The 21312-nt window shown below is 32.4% G+C and overlaps 1 protein-coding gene across 2 annotated transcripts in view; it reads right to left on the bottom strand.

Moving 5' to 3' along the window:
- AMPdeam (AMP deaminase) overlaps positions 1-21312 on the bottom strand; it is a 141922-nt gene that overhangs the window by 82835 nt on the left and 37775 nt on the right. Inside the window, exon 1 of one of the 2 annotated variants that reach the window (XM_072523565.1) lies at positions 3451-3826. The exons of the other annotated variant lie outside the window; for it this stretch is intronic. Coding sequence (XP_072379666.1) covers positions 3451-3562 — 112 coding nt within the window. The 5' untranslated portion in view covers positions 3563-3826. Of the gene's footprint in view, positions 1-3450; positions 3827-21312 lie in introns of those variants that run through there. 2 annotated transcript variants of the gene reach the window in all.

Here is a 21312-nt window from a genome sequence, read left to right as displayed (position 1 = left end):
GATTAATTGTCACAAAGCAATAAAAACACATGCATAAATGACAAAATAGCCTCGAAAATTATTTTTTTAAATACTCTGTATCAAAATCAAACAAATTCCTAAATAAACAACAAGGGGAAAACGACGGACATCTAATGCACATTATCCTTACCAACCGGTTACGACTCGTTACGTAGCCGTCGGCATCAGTAAAATATTGTTTTCGAATATACTGAACGGAAGCGTTAAGTGCCTAAACGCTATGTTCCGGACAGTGTGCGTTGTTCATATTTAAAACCATTTAAATTATATTTTTCGGAAACGCTATGTGCTGGAAACGCAACGTGCACGATAATATGCCACGACCTTTAGGGTCTACTTACCCTCCACTTTACTTTTGGACTTGTGCCCTTAGTTGCTTTTTATTTTTTAGTGTGAAAACGACCCCTGTTAGAAAAAAATGATAATTGTAAATTCAAGCAATTTGAAATGATTTAATTATACTGTGACATTAAATTTTGATTTCTTTACTGTTTTAATTTTTTACCACATAATTTGTACCCTTATAAAAACCACCCCTTGCAAAAAAAATCAAATAGTTGTAGTATTTATTTTTTTCCATTGAAACTGTAAATGCAATAATTTTTTTAATCAAAATGTTATGAATTTATTTTATTTCAATTTAAAAAACAAACCTTATTAGTTTGTAAGGATAGGTGAAAGTATGTCTGTGCCTTAATAGTACATTAAGGCAATCAACCATTTATTGACACCTAACCATATTTACAGACATACAACATACAGACAGTAGCACTTACCAAAAAATCTGCTAAAAATTAGAAACAACGCAAAGAGCCAGGAACGAACCATGCTTGGAATATCACTAAGAGACAAGATTAGAAACACCGAGATAAAACGTAGAACGAAGATTAGGGATATTGTGGAAGAAATTACAAAAATGAAATGGAGACCAAGGACGACAACAAGAAGCATGGGAAGACCTCAAAAAAGATGGATAGATGATATAAGAACAGTGGCGGGCAAACAGTGGATTAGATTGGCGAAGATAGAGAAAGATGCAAGCAATTGGGAGAGACCTACATTCAGGAGTGGATGGAAAATGGTTGACAAAGAGAACCGTATATTGTATTTACACTTACAGCGATTTAAATTCATGGATTTTACGATTTCCTTGGTATATTAGGCAACACTGCGCCCCACTACGAAAGTTATCTAAGGCGCCATTTTTTAGTAAGTTCGGTTAGCAAGAGTTAGTGCAAAACATTTGTGAAAAATTAAGTGGTATTTGTGCTAAAAGTTAAGATAAGCACATTTTTATAAAATTTCTAGCACCTTTACTTTTTGACGTAAAGTTATAAAATCAAATCTCCTTTATACAGAAAGATCTGCACCAAAGGCGAGATTGAAAATTGAGATGTCAATAATTGGTTTAAGAAAGTTGTATTTGACCAATTATTGACAATAGGTCAATGATAGGTCTTTGGGTTATTATGGAAGTTTGTAAGTATTATGATTACTTACTTTACGGTGATGTTGACAGTATTTCTTAAAACTAAATGCAACCAATTCTTGACACCGGATGTCAATAATTGGAAACGTTGTGCCAATAATTGGATGTAAGTCTGTATTTTGTATTTTTTCAGAAATGGCGCCGAGAAAGGCTTATGCCCCTGAAAATATGGCACAAGCCTTGAAAGAAGTAAAGCAAGGAGTTCCTACAGCAACAGCCGCTAAAAAATATGGCGTAGCCAGAAGTACGCTAATCCATAAAAGAGAAGGGAAGTCGCCATTAGTTTGCTCTCCAGGGCCTGCAACTATACTTACTTCAGAAGAGGAGTCAATTTTAATTTAGTGGATATTAACACTATCTGAAAGACACTTTCCTGTCACAAAGACGCAGTTGCTTGATTCGGTACGAAAATTTATGAAAGAATCGAATAAGTTAAAAACCTTCGAAAATGATAACCGGCCCAGTGACAAATGGTACCGATTATTTCTAAAGAGACACAAGGAAATTTCTCAGAGGGTTTGCCAAACTTTAACGCCTTGTAGGGAATCGGTTACCAAAGGTCAGCTTAGAAACTGGTTTGGTGAAATAAGAGATTATTTAATTTTTAAAAACTTGTTTCACATTACAAGCGACTCAACTAGAGTATTCAATATGGACGAGAGTGCCATTGGCTCTAAAATCCGATCAAGTTTTGGTTAGGAGAGGAGAAAAAAGTGTTTATAAATCTGGAGGCGACGAGAAAGAAAACCTTACAGTATTGGTCACCACGAGTGCAGCTAGCTCCTCCTATGATAGTGTTTTCTTATACCAGAATACATATGTAATGTATTTAACCCGTGGCTTGAAGAACAAAACATCGATGGTCATTCATCTCATTTACATTTACATTTCTTTAATTTATGTGCTAGTAATGGTATAGAATTAGTGGCTTTATACCCAAATTCTACACATCTTCTCCAACCACTAGATGTTGCAGTTTTTAGACGTCTAAAGCTTGCCTAAAACCAAAGAATAGATGGAGTGAGAAGGAGAGGCAGACCCAGAGCCCGATTAAAGGATCAGGTGGAGGAAGACTTGAGAATGTTGGGAGTACGAAAGTGGAAAGCCAAGGCGAAGAATAGGAGAGAATGGAGACTTATCCTACCCACCATGGGTTGTGGAGCCAATAATGACGATGAAAGCTTGCCTACAAAAATGAGGTGCAAACGGGGAAGATTGAAAATTCAAACAACAGAGCTCAAAAACTCGCAAAAATTTTTGAGAAAGCTTATATATATATATATATATATATATATATATATATATATATATATATATATATATATATATATATATATATATATATATATATATATATATATATATATATATTATAATACTGTCAAAATCAATAAGCGGTGAAAAATATTGGAATGGGGTGAAATCCCTTTCACACTGTAATTCTTGAAGATCAAAAGAAACAAGCACTTGTAAAAGTGACTTACTAGTGTAGTAATACAATCCCGATGGTAAACACAGCTACCCAGTTTTACAAAGAATTAGTCATGACAACGAAGATTCACATAGTAAGTAATTCACATAGTGTAATTGTATTTGAAAGATTACAATAATTTATTTAATTCTTGTACTTGGTACAGTTTTTAACATGAACATGTTAAAACACTCTTTAATTCTTTTCTTCTGATGAAGCTGAAAAACAATTAGACCGCATACCTGTTAATTTACTACAAAATTATAGGTATATATATATATATATATATATATATATATATATATATATATATATATATATATATATATTCTCGCTTTTTTAGCTTTCCATTGACCCTTAAACAAATTGTCATAATCAATACAACCTAGAACCGTTCTAAACGGGTAAAGGTTTTATAATTGCATATTAATGATAGTCCTAATGTCTCATGCTTGCCATAATTAATTACCTCCAGTACTTTTGTCATCATCCACAAACGAATTAACTCGAAGGAAACTTGGGGCGTTTACAACATTTAAATCGTCAGGGTTCGTGGGTAAATACACTCCACGGGAACACATCTCGCAATATCAGGAATCTAAATTTATAGTTTACAGTTTTGATCACGCAAATATCGCAGGTAATTTCAACAAACTAATGACACTACTTTTCGAGTCAAACATACCACAACAACTAAACGGAGAATTAACTGGCACATCTTCAAATCGTATAAAAATACTCACGAATTTTCAACTCACGAAAATTAAAATAAAATCGTTGAACAACTTAATCCCACGGCAACAAACTTTTTTGTAGCAGATTCGATAGACCTTTATTAGTTTATGGAGCAATAACAAAATATTGTCATGTGATTACTTATTAGCAACTCAGTAAAATAATTATCAACGGATACGTGAATTTCAAGGTTGCACAATTATTAGGATAATGTGACAAATTGGAAATGCTTATTGATCAACATAACAAAATACTTTTTTAATAAACCAGTAAATTTATTGGCTGGAATAAAAACAATTACATGCAGTGGCGTAACAAAAGATAAAGATTATGAACGGGGCAAACACGCGTTCTGCTATTGTAGCAGGTTAAAAAATCTATTTAGAATACATTGAAATAAAAAAACGCAATCTTTATGTTCGCGATAGCAAACCTCGAAAATATTTTGATAACTTTTTTCTCAAACCATTCTTTCAGTCTTAACGTACGCCTATATTTTTAGGCATGCCGAACATTGACGTAGCCATGATTTTATTTCGCTAGTGTCTCTTCGTTTAAGTTCGCTCCCTCCTTTCTAAAAAGAATTATTTAATTTTTTTTTTTTTTAATTATTTTTATAATTTTTTTTATAACAAAAATACTTACTCTTTTTAATATATTTTTTTGAGTAAGAAGTAGTTTGTCATTGACGAAAAACTTGGCACACACAGATGACAATACCATGGTCCTGATAAAGTATTTTTGTAAGTATTATTAATGAATATGTAGGTACATGAGGAACAGTATTTGTAAGAAAAATAATTGGACTTTTAATTTAAAACAAAATATAAATAGCAATTTATAAATTATTAAATTGCATATTTTAGAGTCTTGCTAGTATGATCAGGAAAAAATTAATTACTTGATTGGTAATATGTTAAAAACTTAATTTAAAAGTTTATTTAAAATACTTTAAAAAATGAGTTAGATATAAGTGCTCAATGCTGATATAAAACACAATCTGAAAAGTTCAAATACTGTCGAAAATCCTGTATCTGGCCACTATTTAAAATAGTTTGAGGCATTACTTCCTCATAAATTATTTTATTAGAACAAATATTCGATGTGCATCTTCACAATAATTTCATAATTTTTAGGAAAAATAAAAATATTTGTTAAATTTAAAATAAAATTGTCCAGTTTAATATTTTTCACGTGTTTATTGAATTTTAAAACCATCAATATTTGATAATATTTCGGCTTTTCAACTTAGAATACACAGGAAATTAGTGAGACAAACTGCATGGGGTAATACTGCATAAAAAAATAATGACAGTTTGCTATATACACTGTTTACTAATATATACTAATATATACTATACCATCTGAAAACAGTTTTCTATTTCAGATACATCGGAAAAGTACCAAAACAACCGCAGTGACAGCACAAATCAACAGCTTTTGAGTGCAGAAAACTGAAACTAAGTGAACTTCCAGAACACTCCAATTCAACAAAGATTGCACAATATGCATTTATATTAAATATAACAAGACAAAAAGTATTACAAGACAAAAAGTTAAAACAATCGTTGAAAATTATAAAAAGGACAATAATGTACCTATTGAAAGAAGGGGTGGAGACAGAAAGACAACAAAATTTTCAACTAAAAATCAAAGTGTTATGGCTTTTATAATGAAGCTAAAATGTATTGAGTTACATTATTGCCGTGACAAATCCGAACGGAGATATTTGTCTGAAAACTTCTAGCAAACATTCTACCGTATTATATTACCTTATGTATTCTACATAAGCTCTACCGTTTTTACTCAAGTGATCCATCAAGTGAACCTGTCAAGAGAGGCTTTTTCAGGGAGGTATTTAACAAAAATTTCAATTTAGGTTTTCGTACACCACGTAAAGATATGTGTTCCACATGTTTATCACTAGAGGAAAAAAGAATCCACAAGGTACGAGCCAGAGCATTCTATAATTTAGTGAAGGAAGAAAATACCAACATAATCACTTTCTACTTTGACTTTCAGAAAAACCTGTCCTTACCAAAAGTGCCAGACCAGCAGGCATATCACAGCAGGCAGCTTTATTTACATAATCTCCTGTCGTTCAGGGATACTCAAATGCTGCACATGGGCCTAAGAACTCATTCAGCTATTGCTGGACCGAGGAACAATACGGGAAATCTTCCAATCATGCAGCGTCTGCAACCTGACACCGTTTATGAACTTAAATTACATCTTATGCCAAACACATTATGTCAAAGGTAACTACTGTGAGACTTGTGTGTGCAAGCGAACTCCTGAATATAAAGACAATGGAGCTATTATTCCGTTAGAGGGCATTCATTATTATCCCTCCCGATAGAATATTTGGGCTGATTGAAAGAGAAACAAAAAAAACTTGAAGTTGTAGCAAATCCTGCAGATTGTTGTAGCATCCTATTACGATGAAAGAAAGATTATACTACTGTTTTGTTAGCTGACCAAGATTTTAACTTTTTCGACTGAAAGACCGAGGCTGATAGCCTCATTAAAGCTACAAGGCAGTGGTATTTTAAACTTACAGAATGTAAACGACTTTATCTGAAGCGATCCATCAAAAAACTTGCGAGACATTTTGCTGAAAGGTGATCCAAATTTCAACGTTTCAACTGGAGTATTTCGAAGCTTAACCAAGATTAAAGAAAGGTTATCTCGTATCAATCCTACCATACTTAAAGCCAACAATATACAAAATGTTTTGGAGACACTTGAACTCCAAAATCCAAGGTTGGAATACTACAAAGCATCTTTACAGAACATGGATCTACCAAGAATGACTTTTGATTTAACTAGACCCATTTCAAATGACTTGGAGGCAGCGAAATTTGTATCAAAGTAACGAAAGTTACAGTATTATAATCACTATTATAATCATTATTATAATCATATTATATCATATTATAGTATCACAATCGCCAATGTTCATTTTTTTTTTATTTTCTCAGTAGATACTTTGACAGACTATAAAAAATGTGTGTGAAACAAAATCCTTATTACATATTTACAACAAATTATATTAATTAGGCAAATCGTAGCCGAAATAAAGGTACCACAGAATTTCGTGGCTCCTGTAAAATTGGTCAAGGTGGAGATTGGCGACTTTGATATCTCTTACGACTGGACTATTAAAAGACTAGACTATTATTTGACTTGACACGGCCAACGACCAATGAGAATAATAATCTAAAAATATCACTTGAAATGTTCAAAATGCCTCACATCCTCACAATGTGTAAGCCTATTAATTGATGCATATATTTATAAAAAATATCGACCGACATCTTCATCGACGAGAAGTTTTAACAGAAAATATTATCTATAAATATTTTCCACAATTAAGAGTAATACCATATTCACTGTATGATTTTGAAAATATTTTTTAGCTATTATGATATTAACTAATATTAATTTTTTTCTGCAACTTAATTATGTGTTGAGTTATTTCCTCATTCCATTTATCTGTTTTTGAACCATTCCTATTCGCCAGAAATTATTCGCCATATTGTTTTGCTGCCCTATGTTATTGCAATATATTGCGTAATTGACACGCAGATTACCAAAACAAATTTGTTTTAATTTTACGTCATCGAAAGCAGGATTGGATTGGCCATATTAGCAAATATCACGCAGATTTATTTAGTCGGCCATTTTATGTCGTACAAAATCAATTTTGATTTTTTAATGGATATAATTATTTAACCCGTAACTGCAGACGTGAAACACTTACATGCAAACAGAGGTTTTTTTTTGAGAAAAAACGGAAATGACTTTTAAGCAACAGATGTCTCAAATGAAGTATGCATCTATTGCGATTAAATTAATGTTTACTTAAAATTTCGTAAATTAACCAGCATTATAAAAAATACGTTTATTTCAATACGAATAAAAAAGGATCATATTCAAGGTCCAAAAAATTGTAAAATTGTAAGGAATAATATGAAAAAACAAATCTGTGAAAATTAGTAAAAGATAAAGATAAAGTTTTATGTTAAAGATTCTTAATTAGACCACCCATATTAAATAAAACACTAACATAGCAAAAACTGCAAGGCTCCCACTTATCATTCATTTTTAAGTCGAACAATCTACACATATTTTTCTGGAACACTCAAGACTCAATTGGTCTCCTCCATTACAAACAAATACAAAAAATCTGTCTTTTTTAACAGCAGGACATATTTTACAGGTCTTTTTTCTTTCCAGTTTTGTTTCATTGAAAATTGGAAACTGTTCTTGGATTTCCAATACTCGTCTTATACACATTCTCACTTCACGGTTTATACGAGGATTATGAAACCTGCGCTGTAGCTCAGGCGTTACCAGTTGCATAGCTAATTGTTTCACATATTTATGTCTTGTCAGTTTTACATTATCCCAAAAAGACTGATGTACTATATAACAATTCACCAAACTGATATCCAACATTCTGTAAAATATGGTCATTGGCCATCGCCTTGTTCTTCGACTGCAAGATCCTTCCTTTTGTTGTATTATAATAAATAATTCTTTCAGGCTTAAATGTATCTGGGCCAATTAGTTCATAATGGAGCATAGAAGATACAAGCAGTACTGCTATTTTTTTCTTTTGTACGTGGGGCAATATTGTTATATCTTTCGTATGACCATACAAACTGGAGCCTACTTCTCTATCTTGTTTAGGCAAGAACTCTGGTGGAATTTCGCGTCTGTTCTTTTTTAATGTTGCAACAAAAGTTAATTTTTTTGTTTTTAAAACGTTTACAGCTTCTGTAGATAAAAACCAATTATCAGCTGTAAAATTTCTATTAGAACCGAAAATTGGTTTATAGTAAGCCGTGCCTTGTGCCGGTTTTGAAAACTGTTTCTACTCATTTGGTAAAGTTCTACCATCACTGTCTTTACCACTGACTATAAGCGCTTAATAAATATCCTGATCTAGCATCACAGAGGGCCATAATGATATTTAAACCATATTTGCAAGGTTTTTTGGACATGTTGATTTTAAATTTACAGTGCCCACGAAATGATACCAACATTTCGTCCATATTTACATTGGATCCAGTTGAATATCGTAACTGACAATTATTATGGATAAGAATGTCAAAAATATCAGAAATAGCGGCTGTAGGATCAGTTGCTCTTTTCTGAGTTAGTGTATCAGGGTTATCAAAGCGCAGACAAGAAATAATAATAGCAAATCTGTTGGAATTAGCTATGCACCGGAATATGTCTCGTCCTAATCTATCCGTCGTAAATATAGATCTGATAACCTCATGCTTGGATTTAAAAATAGCTCTTAATAATAGAGCACCAATAAAAGCCCGACACTCTGTAAGGTCCAAGTCACGGAGATCACTGGTAAGTTGCTACAAATATTTACTTCTGACTTTTGCTATATGTACACTAGTCCAATATACAACTGTTTCCAGTATTTTATTAGTAAATAGTAGGTTCCAGGAATTTATGGATTACTAGTATTATCATTGCAATTTCGTTATACCGGACATATAATCACAATATTGTGATTTGCGGTGAGGCTCTTCTTATTTACTGCAGGTTGGGAAGACCACTTGTAGCGATATTTATCATAATAATGCTTTTTCTTCTCTTAGGTTAAATCTTCTTCGCTTGACATTTGGTGAAATTCTTGATTATTTCGTTAATCTATTGCTTCAAAAGGTACAACAACATCGTTTTCTGTATTACTTTCTGAATCAGGTTTACTTGGAAGCTACTTTCAGTCACTTCTCAGTCCATATTAAAAGAGTTTCTTCATATTGAGGATCATTAAATTTGACGGCTTTTACCCCTTTAGAACATTAAGGTAAATTTTTGTTAACCATTGAAACAATGAAAATCAATACTTATTTTTACAGAGTGTAAAAGTAATAATACAGATAAAATTGTTTTACAGCTAAACCAAATAAACACTACACCTCAAATTTCGACAACTGTGTCACAACTGATATTGAAAAGGGTAGAGAGAGTTACAGAGGTCTGGTTGTATGTAGTAGAGATATTTATGGAAATGCACATTTGCTTTCTGCCTCTGAGACGTCACGTCTGTGGTTAGGGGTAATAAGTATATAATATTGCATATATTTCACTGCAATATAGCAAGAAATGTGTTATTTTTCGATACTGAGAAAAAAAAGAATACAATCACTTATACGTTAAATACTTCTTAAGTGGGAAACTTAAGTAATGTATCCGGCATTTTTGTGTTCGAGTTTGTTTTTGCTAATTCTAGTAGAAGGGCTCGAATATATTAGACTACAAGCCCATGAATCACATATAAGTAAATACTACAATATGTAATAACAACTTTAAAAACTTGCCACCAATTCTTATCGGTACTCAAAACATGGGGTCTCAAATTAAGGGTTGCGCCTTAGACTTATCTTAGACTTATATTGGCTGTTCCAGCCAAAATATACGGCGTTGCAAAAAATTAATCTATATACCGATCCGAAACTTTGTGCATGAATGCCGTACTGTTTCAAGTTGCCGAATGTGGGGAAAAAGTTTTCCGAAAATAAAAAATTTTCCCAGCTCCTTGTAACAATATTTTTGTACGGCGTTAGGTCGTAGGTCAATATTTTTTATTACCTACCTAAGTTATAAATGCGGTACAAATATAAAAGTCCCCCCTTCCTTGAGTGGGAAGTTTATCTTAACTGTGACTCACCTGTACCAATAAGAATTGACGGCACAGTTTCTAAAGTTGTTACTTATTACATATTGTAGTATTGTTTTATCTGTGATTCATGCTGGGTGAAATGACCCATTCAAAATCTTCCATGGGCTTGTAATTTATACCGCGAAAATTTCTTACAGTGGTTGAAGCACACACTTTTGATAGAAATAACAAAGAAAGGGTAATACTTTTCGAGTGTATTGCACAATCCATTACGTAACTCCGAATGACAAACTTTTGCAATTCTTTGTTCCAAATCCTGTCTCATAACTATTAAAAGATTACAATTTCGCCGTGTTGCTTGTTTCTTGGTTATAAGCTAAAGGCCATACCATTCTGTTTATAGTCTGCACATCAACATAGGTCAACCTGGTTCTGGGGTCATATAGTCTGGGAGTAAACATCATAAATTGGTAGATATGATTATTCCAAGGAATATTAAAGATCCTAGAAAGATGTGACTGATTACCTGATACACATTACGCTGCCTGAGTATAACAAGGGTGTATGTAACAAAATTTTAAAAATCGGCAATTTTAGGGTAACAGATTGGTTCTATGTAACATAAGGCACCTATAGAACTTTGTAAATCTAAAACCAATCTCCCCTACTTGAGTTTTAAATTCGGTGCGCATAGATGCGACGCACTTCAACAGTCAGAGTCAGAGTTCACGTTCAGAACAAAAGACATACAAAATAATTGTGCTATTTTTAATGCAATAAATACAAAGCATTTATAGTGCAGTTTCATTTTAATTCAGCAAATACAGAACACTTCAAGCGTAAGCTACAAAAATATATGCACACAATCCTCTAAAATTAATCTAAAATAATTGGTGTATGTTCTGAAAATATGAAAAGATGGCAACATAGTCCTATGTTAAACATACGACTTTGTTTTTCGCAGTAATTCTTAGGCATCGATTAATCGAGAAGAAAGCACATGATGCATAAAGGCGAAACGGAACCAGAGAATAGCCTTAGTCTTGGCTAAAGAACATAAGGTAGAAGGCATGTATGAATGAGTACTATTTGGGTCAACACACTTAATTATAGACAATCTACGGCAAAATAAGAAGATTTTGGTCAGTCTCAAAAACTGACTTACACAAATATGTATGAATCTCGATCCGTTCTTATCTATTTAGTGCGTCAATGTTATTTCCAAATAAAATGCTGCTCCGGAAAAGTTGCAAATGAGTAACGTGTTTCTAGAATCTAAATATAATTTACGAGTTAAATTTGAATGGAACATGTGCCAAAATTACTTGAAATCGTGTCAAAACTAATTTTTTTATCTGTTGGATTTTAATATATAAACACCTACACGGAAGTTCATAAACTAGTTTACTAAGGTCACTGTCACTAATATGGCCAGTTCCAAAAATAAAATATAGGAATGTTAAAGAGAGATATCTATAAGTCTAGACATTACTCGCATTTATTAATACAACAGTAAATAAGAGTTGCTTTATGAAACGTATTGCAGATAAGGATTCTTTGGCCTATATTACAATTAAAATTAAATTTTAAAACTAAATAAGCTTTAAGAAGCTTAATATCTCTTGGTCTTGTGAGTTTCTAAGATGAGATATAAAATTCTGCTGAAGCACTCAGAAATATACAAGGTTTTTGTGTGATATATTATAAAAGAACTAATTTATAGGCAACATTTGCAAGAGAATTGAATAATTCAAATAAGCTTTCAACGAAAAATCGAAGATTTATGTAGAGAATGCATTTCATGTTCGCTGATGTTGCTTTCCTTGAGCATTGTTCAGTTGCGTGATCTTCGGTGCACTTAACACAGCGTGGTTTATAATTGGAATATTTTTTGTGTGCATAGCTTGAACATCTGATATATTGCGGGATATGCAATGTCTGTGGAGATGAGGAAGAGAAATGTTATACATTTCAAACATTTTCTGCGCAATGTCCTTATTTCTCTATGGCTTCTTTTATGTCTTTGACATTACAGAGTGTTTTTCAAAAAAAAAAAACAAAAGTTTGACTCTTCCCTCAATTTGTATGTGTAGACTTGTGGGTCTTTTTCCTAAAGATTTTAGTTATTGTCTTATTATTATCTGGAGATTTAAGCTGGACTTGCTCGTAATTTAAAACCTGTAACGTTATAAACGTCACATCTTTATTAATTTATATTTAAATAATTATTTTATTTTAATTTCTTTATTAATTTATTAATTCCTTTACCTTCAGTTTCGTTTTTTACTATTTTTTCTTCAAAAAGTAGTTGGCGCCCTCTGTCTTTCTTTTCTCTCTCTTTCTTTCCGGTAGAATAAATATTCGCCCTCTCTTCTTCTGTCCGCTAGTAAATATTATGTTCTATGTTGACAGAAGAGCTAATTCCATCATAGGCATACGTCCTATGTCATCTGTGCTAACTTCATTGCAGTCCCTTGCTACTTTCTGTCAATCACCTTTCATGGTAAGAATTTTTTTTTTTTCAGTAATTAAAATTCATAAAAGAAGATAGGAATTATTATAAGCTTCATTTTATCGTCTGCAGAATTCTCTTGTTGTGAGTACTTTCATTGTAATATAGTATACTCCCTTTATAACGAACACGGTTATTACGAGGTTTCGCTTATAACGAGGTACATTAGATGTCCCGTGAAATTTCTATTGAACTATAACCCTTTATAGCGAGGTAAATTTGCTTATAACGAGAGAAAATAAGATTGAAAAACGTATTTTTTACGTTTTGGCCCGGCCGTAGCTATAAATAAATACCCTTTTTAACTGCGGGCCGCCCGCAATAAACTTCTTACAATTTATGATTCTTAGTCGGAAATGTAAAATTTATGATTCACAAGTGTCATTGTATTGGGTTGACCATTCACACCTAATAATATGGGTCCTAATAGACAAGATGTGGAAAGTGTTTTAAAGGTTGTCAGAAACTTTATCCAAGGACAAAACGCAAATGAAGAAGCATAAAACTGTTTCACATCTTTAGAAAATATGATAGATAGAATACTGGACAATTGAAAGCAGTCAAAAATGACAAAATAACTTTATACGCTTTATACATATTTACAGAATATAGATTTTTTGCTTAAACGTATATCCTTGACAGTAAAAGTAAACAACTCTTTTTTGTTTTAATGCATTTCATTGACAATAAAAGTAAACAACTTTGTTGTTTCAAAACTACATATTCATATGTATGCACAATATTATTGTTGTTGGATATAACGAAATCCGCTTATAACGAGGTAATTAGTCTGCCATTTCAGTTCTCGTTATAGAGGGAGTCTACTGTATATATTCTATAATTCTGACAGCATTTTCAATATTCGTAACCTCGCTTCTTTTAAAGCCACGTTTTCAATCCTATACATGTAGGAATATTATAACAGAATTTAGCTAATTTGAATAGTAATTCTATTTCATTTTATACTTGCCATTTGCTATTTGTTTAATTGTAATTTTGGTAAAATAATTGGCAAGGAAATTAAACCCCTTTGATGTTTCTCTAATACAGGCTATTTAATATTCTAGTTAATGGGATATTTCTAAAACATTTTATTGGAATATTTTATGGGATATTCCTAGAAAATTTTATTGAAAATACTTTATGGAGTGATGTGGGCCTAAACAGCTATCTTCAAGACCTACTCACATGCTTTGGAGCCGGCAACAGGACCTGTCCACATAATCTGCAGGCCACACATATTTAGAAGCAAGCAGCCCATCGATGCCACAAGTATCATTTAAATTTATTTAATGTAAAGTATTAGGCAGGGTTGTTTTTGCTATTGAAATATTATTTTTTATGTGTTAAATAAATATGATTAGTTAAATCATTGTTTTATTTGCTACCAGCTAAGGGTTCATTGTATAATTCATAGTTTAAGACAAGACGAATTCACACTGAGTTAGGCGAAGCATAGGCGATAAACTCCCATGGTTGATTGAGGTATTATTTTTATAATAGTATTTCAATTCTCTTTGACAGTCTTATTGTTACAAACCTTTATCTCATATCTCATTGGCTACTTAATTTAGTATTTAGATTATATTTTGGCATCCCCTATAATGGGAGAGGAATACTTGGACTTTTCCCATTTCCTTAGGTTGGAAAACCAAGTATATTTTGTCACTACCCCAATTTCGTATAGCACAGCTATTTCGTATAGCAACCAACAAAGTCATCATAGCCAGAATGATCGCTAACGTTAGGAACGGACAGGCACCCTTAGAAGAAGAACCCCAATTTAAGTTAACGCCACCCCTGTGACTTGCAACACGTGAATTTCAAATATTACCTGTTATAAGTTAGGCCAGACGATCGTCAGCATACCTGACACCCCTCCAGCCCGCACGCCAATATCAGGAAGGTAAAGTTTGTTTAGCAGAAAATTGTTGACTTCAATTAGTAAATATTATTGACCGGTCCGGAGCGATAAGCAAATGAGGTAGACAGAGTTGGTCTTTTGACAATTAACACTGACTAGACAGTACTCCTATAATAAAGCAAAGGATCCATAAAATTTACAATAATTACGACGACAAAAACAAAAAAACGGATGTAAAATATATTGCTTTGTCTTATATACCCGAAATTATTGTTTTCAAATGAGTTTTAAAATAAATGAAATATATTTTAATTGCTAAGATTACATAAAAACAAACATTAATGATAATTTGTGGTTCTGAAAAGAACCATTTTTTTAATCGTAATATTTGTAGATTTGATGACAGTATCACTCCACACATAGTTCTGTTTCGCTATCGCTATCCTCATCTAAATTAATTATAATCGGTTCAATTATATTATGATCTACATGAACATATGAATTGTCTTTACTTATTACGTGTCGGAATGAATTTCTTTAACTACATGGAAGAATATCATTGACACATTTTCTTATTAACTCTACAACAGTACTACTTAACGTAGGAGAAATATTTTGTGACCTCACGTTAGACCTCAATTCGTGCCACATATGTTCTATGGGATTAAACATACAATAATAGGGTGGAAGCCGCAGCACTGTATGTTCCATTTCCTCTGCCAATGTATCACAAACATATACTTTTTTTATAGAAAATGCCTTTAAAACTTGTAAAAGCTCTTGTTTTGTGTAATATTCTTCAAAATACATATCATTCGTCTCCATGTAATTTTGAATTTCCAATTTAGTATTATTCGAGTTTTTAGCCTTACTTAGTTGGCGACTGTGATAGCTTGCATTGTCCATTACTATCACGCTATTCTGAGGAATATTTGGCATAAGATTATTTTTGAACCATTCTTCAAAAAGTTCTGCCGTTGTATCTTCATCGTAGTCGACGCAGGAGTCTTTAATATTCTTTGCAGAAAGCCACAGGGCATTTAACCATTTCTGATCCAGCATCTAAAATCGTTATTCTTTTCCCTTTATTTGACGGAGCTTTTGTCTTAAATTTACCGGAGGAATGGGCAAATCCTTTAGGTCGCGTTGAATGTGTGTCAAACCATGTCTCGTCGAAGTAAATTATCGGGCGATTTTCAAAACGGAATTTTCTTATCGAAGTTATATACTCATAACGCCATTTTTGTAATCTATGAGATTCCATAATTACTTGCGAGGCTACAGCTTATTTGGGTTTCTTCAACATTGAGCCGTTGCTTCAGAGCTCTTAATGTAGGTATGCGTTACTCTTCGTACATGGTATAGACTTTTCGACGTATCAAGTCCTTATCGGCTTCGTCCTTACATTTGGTGGAACTGGAATCTTTACGTCGTTTTTTTCTTGTTTCTATGGGATTTAATGTAAGTCTTTTTACTGTGGTCAGAGGTATTTTCGTATAATCGCATAGTTCACTCGTAGCGGAAGTTGTGTCCAGTCCTCTTTTCAGTAAGGTACTGTATATAGTTTTTACAATTTGCTTTGCATCTACAGATAAATAATAACTATTATTATCCCACGGACGCCACATAATGATAGAAAACGTAATGAATAAAATGAGTAATACTACTTAACACTTCCAGTGATACATAAAGACAAACAAATTTGATCAAGAACTCGTATTTAAATACTGGTTGGTGTTCAGTTCCATAAACTTATTATATAAATACCTGAAAACCACAAAAAGTGATTAGCAAACCCGTCGCGCACTACCATCGAATTCGAAAAACCCTCGTATCACTACAGTTTCGTCAATAAAGCCTTATCTGTATTAATGAAATTATAATGAGTTTGGATTGTACGCAATTAAATCAACATTAAGAAATGAAGATTGACAAATTTTACCAGGAATCATATTTAAATTTTACCTGAAACCGAGCCTTTTGTACTATTATCGGTTAACCCAGGATATTTATAGTCGGTACTAATTGAAGTCAACCATTTACTGCTAAACAAACTTTACCTGTAATTGTATTCAAAGACAGTCACCCTATGTTATTCAAGTGGTAAAGGCGCTCAAGACATTGTTCTCTCTCTCTCTCTCTCTCTCTCTCTCTCTCTCTCTTTGTCTCTTTCGTTCTACACAAGAGCAAATTGAAATTATTTAATATTGCAAATTGTATATTTATAGATTAAATATATATCGTGGAATTAAAATAAACTGGTGAAGCAAAGTGTTGTATATAATTTCATCCCATAAGAGAAAGAATCAGCTACCATACAAAATCCTGTAATACAAATTTAAGCTTCTCCTTGTGAGTGTCGGTCGTTATCCTTTCTTGTATTCGTTTTGAAAACGATTCAGAAGTTGAAATAGGTGTCGATGAGTTTAATAGATATTTATTGCTCTTCTTTTGTTTTGTCGATCTTTTATCAGGGCTACTTCTATTTATTTTTCTGTGAATTGCATCTCAATTATAATCTGAGATTTATTGATTTGAATATTGATTCAAGTATTGGCGCTGTTGGTTTAAATGTTGGTATTGAATGGATATAAAGGAAAATAATGGTACGTTGTACTTAATGACTGTATTGATGAATGATGACTAACATTGTTGTTTAATCAAGTGACGTCATGAGATCTGCGTTAGTTGGGGAGTTGTCCAATCTTTGTCCAAGGTAGGTTGTGTGATGCTACAAAGTATTTGTGACTGTTGTTTAGATGGACTGCACCATTAGTGTAATAGTGAAGACCATTTAAATAAAAATGAATACATACAGCGATCACAATTTATCTAACACTGCCCTTATAATTTTATTTGTCGAACTCATATTCATCGAGAAACTCCCGTACTATAATTAAACTTTATTTTGATATTCATATCACCTGTAGCAAAAAAATATGGTCAGTTTAGAAACATATACTTAAAAAGTAATTAAAACGCATTTACATAAATATTAACGTATTTAAAACTTGTAAATATATTATTCGGTAAAAGGAACTTTTGATTTCTTGGTCCCCTCCTCGTCTAACTTTCATTAACATTTCTTCAAAAAAGTTCGCTCTAACAACAACTATATAACTCACGCAAGTTCCTCAACCAGGATATTTTCTACAGTCTATATAATATGTCCTCTTTTTCTTTTTTTTTTTCTTAAATGGTATTGTCTGAAGTACTAAAGGTTTCTTCTTTTTATTGTTGTCAATAACTCACATTCTTGATCACTTTCCAAAGTACTTAATCATTACTTATTATATCCGTCAATGATATTTTTAAAATGCTACGGTAGCACCATATCTTCATAAAGGCGTTATTGTTTCTTATATTACTCAGTTTTAAGGTCCACGTTTTGTACACCATAAAAAAGAGTTGCAAAAGTTTCCTATAATTTTTTTTTAATTATTGTTTTATCATCCAGCAGATGGAAAATAGTAATTACTTTAAAATGCCACAAGAAAATAGCTTCAGAATGATATTGATAAGGGTGCACTGCCCCGGTGGATGAATGATTCGTCTCAACTCATGGGAATTATATGGTTTTAAAAGTAAGTAAAGATGACAGAGGAATGAGTGGCGAGGGATCGGAGGCGTTCGCTCGGTCTAAGAAGCAATTATGTAGTTATGGTTTGGTAAACGAAGCCTTTCATGCTCCCGTAAGTGTTATGAGATGTGAGAGAAGTGGAGAGATCAAGCTCTGAGACTGAGACCACCATCTTCAGAGATAGTGCTATGAACGACGCTTGAGGCAGTCCCGGCTGGTTTGAGGCGTAAGGAAAACGGAAGAAGAAGGTAGAGTCGCCGCAATCGCTGGAGCATGCCTCTGTTAACCTTAATAGGTTGGGAAAAACAGATGTCCCTGTTTAAGACAGAGATCGCAGCGGTATTGAAGTTGACGAAAGTGAACATTAAACCAAAGTAGAAATTAAGAAGGGAATGGTAAAAATTAGAATCTTGTCCTACAGACTGGAGAGTGAGATCTCCCGTGCCAGGGAGTCCATCTCTTTGGTCAGTAAGGCAGACCAGAGTGAAAAGATAGCACCTAGGAAGTGCGTATCTTCGGAGGGAACGTCGACAATAGCATCCCTCGTCGAAAAGAATACAAGGCGTGCAGGAATGCAGACCACAATTGTGGAGGACCTAAGAGCGAATGCGGAAGAGTCCACCGGTTCATTTTATTATTTGTAGGCTTTATTTGTTCCATTCTGTTACTTTTACATAGAAATAATAGCCTATATAAATAACAATTGCACTTAATATCAATTGGATCGGAAACTTCATATTCATCAGTGCAACCAGCACTGTTATTTTTTGACATTAAATTAAACTATTTTCATTTCAACGTATCATTCAGAAAGAAAATAATTCTAAATTTACAATATTTGGGCTACCGATATTTTTAGACCACGTAAATATTTACACTAAGTATTCAAAAATATAAAATATAATGTATATTTTACATAAATATCCCTTTTAAGCTTTATAAAAATAAACGAATAAATATTAAAGATATTAAAAATTTATATGGCCCCTAAACCTAAATACAATGTTTTCAAAAATGTTTGTATCAACTTCTTACCGGTGTAAACATTCACAGCAAAGGTGCTAAGAAAATATTTATGAGATGCAGCTGTCCAAAAATAAAGACATTAGATACTGTTCTCCAAATATAAAATGCCTAGTTTATTACTAGTACCAATAATAATTTGGCAAAGCAACACATATAAAAGTATTTTTACTGACTTATTTAATTTTACTTTTACAGGAGTTAAGTTTTAAATAGTTTTTAACAGTGTAGTTTTCAGCGCTGTTCTGCTTTACCACAACATTTGAAGCGAACCTGAAGAGGATCGCAAGATCCTAAACGGGGACACACATGTTCATCCTATCGAAATAAAGAATCTTTACCTATCCCTCTAAATGAACATTGTAGAAGTTATAATTTGACTATCTGTCAACTTCAGAAGCAGGTACTTGGCACTATAATTTCTTTTATTTGGCACGAGGGTGAAGGAAAGAGAGGATCCAATGTAATTGGATCTTGTCTTTTAAATTTTTTAAATGGCATATCGAATTCATTAAAAGGTAACGTTAACATCACATTTTATTCGGATAAATTCGGATAATGTTTCAAATTTGAATCAATGGCCCACAAATTCCTTGTTGTTAGATAGCCCAACTTGATGATCATAGGATGATAGAAAATCTTTAAACCATTACCTTTTTGTTTCGTAGATCTTCCTCGATAAAAATTTTCATATCTTCAAGATATTTATAACATATATTATATTAATACAAACGATCGGTATTGAGTGTGAAAAGTAACAAAAAACTAGGTTAAAGAATATTGAATTGCAAAAATCATTATACGTAAAAAAAAATTATTTTCACCTAAGATACACTTAAAAAACGCATTACCAAATCCCAAAGATGCTAATTTTATAAATAATTTATTTATTTATACTCCAGTCGTCAGAGACGAAAATGCCACTGAACCTCTAAAAATCATACGAACAAGCTAAATTTTGCTGAGAATGTTAATTTTGAGACCCCAAAAGAGATGCAAAAAAGTTTACTACTCCTACTCTTCTTCCCCCTAAACCAGTCGTATCTTATAGAAAATTCAATTATCTTTATTTTATTTCAGTACATAAATCATTCATTCATAAATCTTTTAAAGTTATAAGCAATTCCCGACTTATTTGAGAGGAAGTTAATCATTATTCCAGAAGTTATCCACACAACTTTTTCTGCAAAAATCCCAATGCCACCTCTCGCATCGAAATGTAGTCGTTTTGTTTACATATCCGCCTTGGTCTATTCATAGTTTTCATAGGAATAATACCAGTTTATGATGAAAAATAAAATCTTTATTTAACGAACCGGCTTAGTAATGGAAAACCACTGCCAAAATATCAGTGTTTTATTGTTTATTTGTATTTTGAAACTGTTGCGTATTTTTCCTAGTTATTTGATATTATTTGCACAAAGATTGCTATTAATAGATAAAGACTGCTATTGGTAGATTCTACAATTGAGAACATAATAATGTTTTTCCTAATCCATGAGATAACTTACCGTTCATCAATTGTGTTAAAATGATTTAAATACCTACTCACCGACCTATTTGCCTTTAATATGAACTAAAACAGAACAATAAAAACTATATAAATATATAAACTATATATATATATATATATATATATATATATATATATATATATATATATATATATATATATATATATATATATATGGGATACCAAATGCAGAATTGTATGATATGATTATAGTTTATTTCGAATGTCACCAAAATGCCGCTATTGTCTCACGTATATATTCTGTAAGATATCCTGACAGGAGACATTATGGCAAAGAAGTATTTGAAAGAAAGGCAAGAAGATTCAGAGAAACTGGTAGTTTTCATCGTTCTTGTTTTATACGACGTAGTAGAGGTATGACCGAAGATAATTCAATCAATGTTCTTGCTTTAATTCAACAGAATCCACATATAAGTAGTCGGCAAATC

This window comes from Diabrotica undecimpunctata, chromosome 2 (genome assembly GCF_040954645.1).
Source record: "Diabrotica undecimpunctata isolate CICGRU chromosome 2, icDiaUnde3, whole genome shotgun sequence".
NCBI classification, from domain to species: Eukaryota; Metazoa; Arthropoda; class Insecta; order Coleoptera; family Chrysomelidae; genus Diabrotica; species Diabrotica undecimpunctata.
The sequence above is the reverse complement of the archived record's forward strand: the minus strand, read 5'-3'. Positions and strand labels throughout refer to the sequence as shown.